Source organism: Octopus bimaculoides, chromosome 2, assembly GCF_001194135.2.
Source record: "Octopus bimaculoides isolate UCB-OBI-ISO-001 chromosome 2, ASM119413v2, whole genome shotgun sequence".
Taxonomy (NCBI): domain Eukaryota; kingdom Metazoa; phylum Mollusca; class Cephalopoda; order Octopoda; family Octopodidae; genus Octopus; species Octopus bimaculoides.
Window position 1 is genome coordinate 89,715,188 of NC_068982.1, and position 11,415 is coordinate 89,726,602.

An 11,415-nucleotide genomic window follows, 5' to 3' on the forward strand; every position below is an offset into this window, starting at 1 on the left:
TCGCTCCTTTGTGCCACATGGGCTCAACTCCCCTCCCCTCTTCATCTAACCCCCCTCCCCCTGCCTCTCTCTAACTTCCGGTCAGCCATTACTATGATTGACCGTTGACTGAACACTATTCAATTTTTTTTCTCCGTGTTTTTCTCCTTGTCTCCGTATTCTTTCTGTTGAAGAGCGTAGCTCGAAACGTTAAAGACTTTCCTGAGCGTCATACTAATACATCCTTTTGTTGTTTACACCACCTGTCCTCATCTGTTGTTGTTTTTTAGTACATTCTCCCATATATATATATATATATATATATATGGTTTCCTTTTCGGGACACTCAGATTCATCAAGCAGGAATAATCACTGGGGTCAAGTAACTTTTTCTAACTCGTGTATCATTAACATTCCCTGTGGTTAGTCAACATTTAAAAATGATTTAAAAGGTAACACAGTAGTAAGCACTAGGATTACATATCCCTTTGAACCCATTTTTAGAAATATATATATATATATATACACATACAGGCGGACAGACGATTATGAATGTTAGAATTCATAAATTCCGATAGTTTATGATTAAAATTTAGTGATCAGTTGAGTCACAGAAATAGCAATTAATAGTAGACTTACCTCCAATGGTTGATTTTCTTCAGAAGCCAATACAATAATACTCGGTACACCAACAAATACAGCTCGTAGATTCCTGAGAAATCCTCCAATAAAAGGCACTACTTTACAGTCTGGAATATCTAAGGACCTGTTGACTGCTTCCCGAAATTCTCTGCTTGGTTCAGCAGACAATAATAGCTCTGATAAGGATTGGAAACTCCTCCTTTCATTTTCACTCAAATTTAACCAAAATGGTTTCAGCTTATCAGATCTGAAATTTATTAAAAAGATATCATCATCATTATCATCATCAATTTAATGTCTTCTGTGCTTGCATGAGTCAGATGGAATTTGTTGGGGTAGATTTTCTGTAGCCAGATGCCCTTCATATTAGCATTTCTTATCTGATTTGAAACTAGGTAATATTTCACCATGATTGGACATGTTATACAAAGGTTAATTAAAAACAAATGACCCCACTTGTAGGACAGTGGAGCTTATTTTACAAACACTATGTGATGTCATGTCAAGACAAGGGGACAAAAATACACATACATACATACATACATACATGCTGGCTACAAACTGATACATGATGGCTACAAAATCATGCTTGAATATAGCCATCACCTGATTGAAAGTCCCTATGACCAGCCATTTTTGTGATAGGTCTTACTTTTTTTTCAAGCAATGCCTGTGCCTGATGACTTTTTATCATGGTGAAAGGATTTGCACAAATTCAACTCCACTCTCTGAACATGGACAACAGAAACTTGGAAAGAAGAAGTAGTCTACATCATCGAATATTGTCTCGCTCTCTCTCTCTCTCTCACACACACAGAAAATGAACTTCAGTTTATATGTACCAAATTCTATGTACCAAATTACATGTACCAAGTTCAGCTTGCCCAAGACTACACACTTTAGAGTAACAGGCCCAAAATAAACTATATGTATGTGAGTGTTTTCTATTTTTAATTATTTGATGTCTTCTTGTAAAGAAGGAGCTGGTTTGTAACAAGGATACAAAGCTAAATCATTGAAATATAGATAGCAGTAATGTCACATGCTGAACTTGATAAAATTCTTGCAGAAATTTACTGTACCACTTACAGATTGTAATATGTGCATGAATGCTTCATATCTGATATACAGTTACAGTTTGATCTAGATAAACTGTTTACTAGACTCTACCAACCTGACACAAAAATGTTTTCAATTAATCTTTAATATATAATCTACCACTGAGCAATAAGACAATGAGTTTCAGTATCTTAAAGAAGTAAAATAAATCAAAGAAGACAGTGACAATGAGCAAAGACATTCATGAGAACATAATACATATTTTAACATGACTGGGGAATTTCATTTATCAGCTACCAATCAGAATCAATGTGATTTCGATACACTCTCTCACTCTCACACACATTCAAGATATCTCTAGGTTTGCTGCTTGATATTACCTGCAGCAAACTAAATGTCAACACCCTTACGAGAATATTCTTATAAAATGTTTAACAAGGAAGAAAAACTGTTAATCTATGAATAAAGTGTTTATTTCATTATAGACTAAAATGAAAACTAAAGAGAACAACTCAGTCACAGCTTCATTAACTTCTGATATTGTAGATATTCACACCTGTCATCAGTTCTTAAACTGTGCAAAACAGCTGATCAAATATCGTTGTTATTTGTGGTTAAAAAACTGAAACTAAGCACTCTTCTGTAGTGAAACAAAGTCTAGCCACATTTTAAAAAGAAATTCCTCCCAAAAGATTTATCAGTTTGCATTTTGTGTTTATTTTTTTGTGTTTTATCAAGTAAATTTCCCAGATTTTTTCCTCCTTTGATTTTCAAGCAAAATGCTAAGTAATACTTTAAGAATTGAGAAAAATTTAGTGATATTATTTAATAAAGAAATCAATGCCAAGGAATGGATGTCTTTTAAATTATGTGAAAACAAAAATGTAGTAAATTGTAACCAGTTGGCAGGTGAAAGAATATGATACCTGCCAAGTACCAGCAATGTATGCCTATGATCAGCAAATTTTATCAAATTTCTTGCAATAGCTATATTTTTATGGATATCTTTACCAGACAAACTACTATCAAAATCTGCAGTTTCTATCAGGATTGAGAGATTATCTATATAAAGTGCTACAAAACTTTAAGAGTTAATATAACTAGGATACACAGAAAGAGGGAGAGAGATAGAGAGACACAATATACATTTCTGACAATAATCATGATCCAATTTTGTGACAATCTAGCACAGAATAGAAAATAGTCAGGTGAGAAATCTTTAAAGAGCTGCTGATCCCCATCAGCTTTATATCTGTAAGTGTTTTCATCACATTTTCTATATCTATCTTTTTTCTTATCTTTGTTCATAATTGTCTAAAAATTTAATGTTTTGTTTCATGGATATCTATAAGCCTTATTTCACTGAAGCTTATCGTTCTGTTCAGACATCATTATGAAGGGGTGCTGAAAAGTTCCTGGCTTTAAGGGTGTCATGAAAGGCCTGGCTGGAGGCCCAGTCTTTCAAGTTCTTTTATCAGGCTTTGAAAAACTGAAGGACTGCTGCAATAAGTGTGGGAATCTGAGAGGGGATATGTTGACTAAAATCTTAACTGAACTGCCTGTATTTTCTTTCAACCAATGACAAGAACTTTTCAGCATCACATCATACAGGCTCCAGGACAAAGCAATGCATTGGAGGCCCCAACATATACAAATGCCATACATAGATTAGCATTGGACCCTCACCTAGACCCATGGGGCATCCAGGGAACTTCTAAGTGTACACATATCTTAAAACAGCACTGCACATTTACAGGTAATGCAAGCATTATTCTAAGTGCGACCCATAAATTTGGGTCAACATCCTGTAACTTACTTTACTGTTAGTGGATCTTAAGGCTTTTGTTGGAAACTTTTCATCTACAAGAAATAATTCTTTTGCATTATCTGATTCAGTCAAGAGAACACACCATTAATATCATTTACACAATGTTTTAAAATAAGCCTAACAACTTCCCAGTAAACACATCTTGTTTGTATTTTTGTTGTGTGGACGACCCCAGGCGATAAGTATGCTAGTCCAATATGTATAAATAGGGGATGTGACAGCTAGACAAAAAACGTTGCGTAGACCGAGCCGGAGCCGTTGGTAGACTAGATGTCGAGTTCTGTAGAGCGTGTGTGCGCGCGTGTGTGTGCATGTGTGTGTGCATGTGTGAGTGCATGTGTGAGTGCATGTGTGAGTGTGTGTGTCTGTCTGTCTGTCTATTTATATTCTGTGCTTTTCATAAAAAAAGCACTGAGCTAAGAATGGTGAAGGTTATTGATTCATTACCTGTCAACAAGTTGTCCACTAGCTTTACACTTCTGAAAACATAGAGAATATAAAATTCTCATACTTGAGAAACAGAACAGAAAGTGTATCCAGCCTTAAAACAATCCCTAAATGACATGTATTCCTCTAACCCATGTTAGCATGGAAAAAATGTATTAATTAAATGGACAAACTTGTGGATGATTTATTTCAGCTTTGTTTTTTCTCATAATAAAGCATTTGCTGTTGGTGAATTACTGTTCTATTCTTCCTTAGTTTAATGCCAATCAGGAAGGACATTTGGTATGTAACTCAACCCTGTGATATTCCACCTGTACTTCAAGTACAGCACACCATCATCCCTATGCTTTATATGCGCCCCTTCTTTCCCTGAATTCCTTGTATTTTAAGCACTTTCTTTATGTGCCCACTACATATCTTGCCTTCCAAGGCATGTTACCTTGACAACAAGGTTTTTACAATTTTTGTTTCTATTTTTTTTTATCGTAGTGGTTGAGTTGTTTTATTATTGCTATATGGCTTGGGAACACAAGAACTTCCTTCAGATCCACCTGCACCTTCCAGTCATTAGCACCATTCAGAAGTTTCAATCTTGGCTTTCCTACACTACATTACACTACACACACATGCATGCACACACACACACACACAAACATACAATATAATATCTAATGCACATGCAGTTGCAAAGTTATTTTAACTAAGCACTTGATTAATTGAATCTAGCCTAATGCCTGGGGCTATGCAACAACCATAACTTTTACTATCATCATCATCATGATTATATCCCTATTATCATTCTTACCTCCCCTTTCTTTCTTCCTTCATTATCATCTTCATTATCACTGTAGTACTTGTTATTTATTTATGTATTTATTTATTCATTCATTTTGATAATTTTGGTGTAGGTTGTACAGGTTTACAATACAGTATGTTTGTTTTTTTTCCTAGCTGAACCATATATAGCAAATCCTTCATTGGTTTCAACAATGAACATTCAGTTGTTTGATTAACTGAACTACCCACTTGTTATATCGAACATATAAGTGACTGAGTATTCTACAGGCTTGTGAAACATTGATATTGCTTTCAAATTTTGGCACAAGGCCAGCAATTTTGGTGAAAGAGTTAAGTCAACTACATTGTCTCCAGTGCCTATTTTATCGACCCTGAAAGGATGAAAGGCAAAATCAACCTTGGCAGAAATTGAACCCAGAACATAAAGACAGGTGAAATGTTACTAAGCATTGCACCCAGCATGCCAATGATTCTGCAAGTTCACTGTCTTATGTGTAATATTAATATTTCCATGCTGAATCAGTATGAGGTTATATGTATCAAGGCCAGACATTTGAACTACTGGTTGAATAAATCCACTGAAACTTCTTACAATTTCTCTCAACCCAAATTCACTCTCAAGACTTGGGTCATCTCAAGGTATCATTTTCCCAAGATACCTCCTTTTGAGATTGAAACTAGGGATCCATGATTGCAACGCAAACTTTTTAACCATTTGGCTTAGTCTGAATTTGAACTATGCATCACATGATCTATCTAGTTTATTTCAATTCTTGTTTGACCATTGTCTATAACTGATCTTCATCAGCATTATTTTTAAATCCAGTTTTTCATGCTTGTACGAGGCAGATGTAACTTGCTGAGGTAGATTTTCTGTTGCCAGACATGTTTACGCAGAAGATTGGAAATGAAGGACACATCTTGGAATATGGTAACATCACATGATGTCAAAACAAGAACACACACACACACATACACATGCACAATGGTGACTATTGTGGTCAATCTGATATGTAGATGTATGTAATTACTGCTCATGTGAAAGCAACATACCAAGTATGAGAAAAATTGAGCTACAAAGTGCAATAAGATTACAAATGCTTATTTCTACATAAGTGTTTTAAATGTTACATGTATTGTATCATATCTGTATAAATAATACATACATCTTAACATTGTTATTTGAACATAGCATTGTAACATTACACACATAAAGAAATAAGCCAAGTGGCATTTCAAAACAAATTACAAAAATAAATAAATAAATAAATAAATAAACCCCCAAAAATAAACACCACTCAATATGTACATTTAAATACAATTGTGAAATTAAAAACAACCCAAAAGGAAAGATTACCAAACTGTGAACAACTTTAAATTTAATTCAGACAAAACTTTGTCAAAACTTTTAAAGAAGATAATTGTTTGCTTTGAAAAACAAAAGCAAATATCAGTGAATAGATAAAATCATCATGGCTAAACATATAAGACTCCTTCAACCAACTCATGACTACAATCACTGTATAGAATGGGCCTACAGTTTTAACAAAGATTTATATGAAGCATATAATGTATAGTCTGACCCTCAAAAGTTCAGATTTATGCAAGGGCTAAAAACTTTGTGAAACTCCAAACACCCAGATTTAGATTTTTCTCTGAAACATTTAAATGAACAAGCAAAACATATCACTAGATGTAAATTGAAACATCTAACAGAAGTGTTTGATTCAGAGCAAACTGGCACTATAAAACCAGCCATTGAAATAATCATTCCACTTCAAATGAGGGATAGCTAGAACAGTCTGCTAAATCTGGTAGTAAACAACATACCAGCAGTTTAGCAGAAATTCATATCTGTATTGTACAAGCAGAAGAATACCAAAAGCTTGTGGATGCCTTACAAGTGATCTGAAATGGTATGTTTCAACAGGTCCACAACCTTAATTTGAATGACAGGCCATACAACACCACTATAAGTAAAGAACCCAGTAAATTAGAATTAGAGGCAGTAAGTGAAATTACAAACAAATATAAGATCACACAGTCCAGAGGTCTGAAAATACCCTACAAAACCATTAATCTTTCGATATATGTCTCACCTATTATATTACTAGTGTATCACAAAGAGCTAAAGCCACATGATTGAGATTCAAGCAGAAAGCCTGAACTAGCATGGGCACATAAACATAAAAATAAAATTTAATTCCTACAAAAAAATAAACCAAAGATTGTTTTAGTTATGAAATGTAATACAGAGAACAACTTCTCACAACATCAGGAGGACCTCAGAAAAAATACAAAGGCAATTTAGTGAACCAGGATTGAAAAACCTAAACTCCAAACTGCACCAGCTGAAACAACTCACAGCTACAGCTGAAAAGCTAAAATATAAATCTACGGCATATGAATGACAGACCCAGACCTCATAACAGGTTACTAGCTGAAGAATTTCATCTTTTATATGTGTGATCTCTTATGGTTGTATAGAGAATGTATCAAAGGCACATAAAAACTTCCCCAATGAGTATGAAATGCAACTACTCTCCTCATCCCCCAAAACAGCTAAACCATCCTTGATGAAAATTATCACCCTATACCCTGCCAGAACCTCATATACAAATTATACACTGGGTACCTCAATCTGTTCTTGCAGGATCATTGTGCCAACTAAGAAAATGTAAGGCTGTATACATCAGCAACTGATTAATAAAATGCCCCGGGGAAAAAAACAGTAAAAGATTACAGAAATTTAACCAGTGTGGCTGGACTACCAGCAGGCTTTTGATAACATACCACATGGGTGGATTATCAAAGCTTTACAGTTAGCAAAATTCTCAGCAACTATTGAATACTTGACCAAGACATGACACACAACTTTATTCCTCAGGAGTGATAAGGAGCAAATTGAGTCGGATAGCACTCACTACAAAAATGCATCTTTCAGAGTGATAGCCTGTTGGTATTGCTCTTCATTCTCTCATTAAATCCACTATCATACCTGCTCACAAAACATAGTGACCACAGAAATAGATCCAGAAGTATCTCTAATCTTTTTTTTGTTGATGAACCGAAGCTGTATGGCTCAAATATCAACCACATAAAATAATAACTGGATCACATTACCCAATTTTCTACAAATATTGGAATGATTTGTGCATCATTAACCTGCTAGAGGAGATGTCCTCTTGTGGTTAAAAAATTGCAGTAGAGTTCACTCAGATGGATAGCCATGCTAAAGTGGCTAGTGATATTACTTGTCACCTACAGATAATGTTGACTATATTGAGAGTGATGGGTCAAAAGAATTTTGGTGGAACTTAGAAATTAAGACAGCCATCGAGTTAAAACATCGCCAATCAGACATTGTTGTGTGAGACTACAAGGAAAAACTATGTTGTTATGGAAATCAGCTGCCCTCTGGATACTAATGTGATTAGAAAAATACAAGAGAAATAGGATATCTACGGACCATTGATAAGGAGTTTGCAAATCCAGTACTCAACATATGCTTTCAGCTGCATACCTATTATTATTGGAGAGACAGGATGCATATCAACCAGTCTGGAGAAAAGTTTGGCTGAACTTCGGAATTTGGGGATGATGAGACTAAACGAATAGTTGCAGATATGGCTGAGTGCTTAGGAAGCTTGCTCCCTAACTATGTGGTCTTGGGTTCAGTCACATTGCATGGTACCTTGGGCAAGTGTCATCTACTACAGCATCGGCCCAACCAAAACATTGTGAATGAATTTTGTAGGTGGAAACTGAATGATGCCTGTCATACATATTTGTTTGTCTATCTATCTATCGATCAACACATATGCATGTGTGTGTGTGTGTGTGTGTGAGTGTGTGTTAGTGTGTGTACTATTGTCTTGACAACTCATGATGATTGTAAATGAGCATCACCATCATACAAGCAATGTTTTTCATTTCCAGTCTTTCATGTAAAACATGACCAAGAGGAAATAATAACTTGCTTGGAAACAGGTTAAGGTTGACAACAGGAAGGGCATTCAACCATAAGAAAAATCTACCTCAACAAATTCCATCCATTCATGTAAGTATGGATATTAAATGATTATGATGATAAATACCAACAGCTTGAATTACACCACTCTTAGAGAGCCTGCAAGGTCCATGAGTACTAACTTGCCCCCTTTGATTTACTAGTAAAACAGCTACAAATATACTGTGTCTCTCTTTCTCTCTCTCTCTCTCTTTCTGCTGTTACTTATTCTATTATTGCATAACGTGAATAAATCATCCATGCCTTGCCCAGTGATTTGTAGTTAGTCAGAAAAGCTAGTTTTGTTGTTGCCCCGTATGACAATTGTGCTATGGCATACTCCAGCCAATCAGGGCTGGGAATGTATGAATACTAGTCGCAGTTCTCTGTCTAAGCAGAGAAGTGGAGTTTTAATTTAGTTAGCGGAAAGACAATGGACCAGTAACATCTGTTTTTTATCATGGAACAGTCACTTTACTTTGCACACCAACTTCGTGTCTGCTAGCTTTGAATTATATCACATCTCAACTTGCAACATCAGGAACAGCCCTTTGTTTTCACATCAACTTCACGCAGCTAACTCTGAATTATAGCAGGTCTCGCCTTAGCATTAAAATCATATTTGAAATGTAAGTGTTAAAAGCCTTTTCCTGACTCGCATACACACAGGCTACACATCTTATTACTTGTCAGCTCTTCTTAATTAAAAAGTATTTTCATTATAAAAATTGCCTTCTGATATTTTTCCTTTTACCAACTTTCACATAATAAATTAGACAACACCCTCACTAAACTGGTGACACTATAAATGGACTCTCTTAAATGCACTCACACTAAATTGGTGACCTTCTACACTAGTGATTTTTTTTTACATTGATTACTTTCTACACTGGTGATCTTTTTACAAACTCAATATAGCAATAGTGGAGAGCTGCATATATGTCTGCTATTATTGTTGTTTAACCCTGAACCAGCCTGGACTGTATAGACTTATGATCAGAAGCATTCCTTCTTGACTGCGTTATCTTTTTTGTATATCATCAACTACATTGGACCACGTCTTTCTTTCTTTGATGGAGAGTTTACTGTTATTTTCAACAGTTTCAGTAACCAAATAGAGGCTCTTTTGTTAGCTTGTACTCTTGTAGCTTACACTTTTTTGCGACCATAGGTGCAGGAGCGGCTGTGTGGTAAGTAGCTTGCTTACCAACCACATAGTCCCAGGTTCATTCCCACTGCATTGCAGTTTGGGCAAGTGTTTTCTACTATAGCCTCAGGCCAACCAAAACCTTGTGGGTAGATTTCGTAGACGGAAACTGGAAGAAGCCCGTTGTATATGTGTGTGTATATATATATATATATATGTATGTATATGTGTGTATATGCTTGTGTGTCTGTTTGTCCCTCCAGCATCGCTTGACAACCAATGCTGGTGTGTTTACATTCCCGTAACTTAGCGGTTTGGAAAAACAGACCGATAGAATAAGTACTAGGCTTACAAAGAATAAGCTCTGGGGTTGATTTGCTCGACTATAAAGGCGGTGCTCCAGTATGGCCGCAGACAAATGACTGAAACAAGTAATAGAGTAAAAGAGTGTAAGAGTATATTTCTAATGAATCATACATTTTATTTAACTTTGAAAGTAATCAAGAAGTTGGAGGGAAAAGGTAAAACAACTGACTTTGCCTTTTGATACCAACCTGCCTGTAACTACCTCTGGTTCTGTAATGCAAACTTCCTATTTTAAAGGATCTAAATTAAAACTTTCTTTCAAAATTGATCTATGTTTAGAACACCTGTTTAATAATAGCTTTTAAATTTTGGCACAAGGCCAGTACTGTCAAGGTCAGTATTCAACTGGTACTTATTTTATTAACCCCGAAAGGATGAAAGGTTAGTCAACTTTGGTGGAATTTGAACTCAGAACATAAAGATGGATGAAATGCCAAGAAGCATTTTGTCCAGTGTGCTAACAATTCTACCAACTCACCACCTTTAAAAGATGAACTACAACTCAGAATGTAAAGAGCCAGAAGCAATACCAGCAGCTACTTGGTCTGACAGTCAAACAATCCTATCTTTAATGATTACTAGCAGAAATACCCGGCATTGTCCGGGTTAGGGATTCACACAGACAGACAGACAGACAGACACAAACACACACACATTCCCAATACATGTAGGATTCCTCACCATACAGGTGACAGGCACAGCTGTAAGATGCATTACGGATCTATAGCAATTGGAAGGGCATGACCCAATTGAAATAACGTGTGACGTTTGGAGTAAAGGGAAATGAAAGTGTCGCCTCTGGAGTTTGCAAATGACCACTATACCGATAGGTAACTGTGCAGACAAAATTTACAGTCGACAAATGTCTTAGAACAACCAGTCTCTCATCTGGGAAGGCCTTGAAATCAATGTTACCAACTGGGGACTATGTGTGTCGCAGTGATAATAAAAAGACTGAAAGGCAGTCTGCAATGAAATAATTTTACTCAACACTTTGCAAGTGAATCAGTGGAGGCAAAGATGTGTCTCATTTACTTGACAATTTATGCACCAGATTGCAGAAATCACAATGTAAGTATATCTGAAAGGATAGTCTTACACTGTTGTACCGTTGAATTACAAATAATGCTCATCTATTAT

General features: G+C 35.8%; 1 protein-coding gene across 3 annotated transcripts in view; it reads right to left on the reverse strand.

Moving 5' to 3' along the window:
- Nucleotides 1–11,415, reverse strand: part of LOC106874430 (uncharacterized) — a 1,214,035-nt gene that overhangs the window by 239,107 nt on the left and 963,513 nt on the right. For all 3 annotated transcript variants that reach the window (XM_052978428.1, XM_052978427.1, XM_052978429.1), the window contains one exon: nucleotides 619–868. In XM_052978428.1, coding sequence (XP_052834388.1) covers nucleotides 619–868 — 250 coding nt within the window. The remainder of the gene's footprint in view (nucleotides 1–618; nucleotides 869–11,415) is intronic.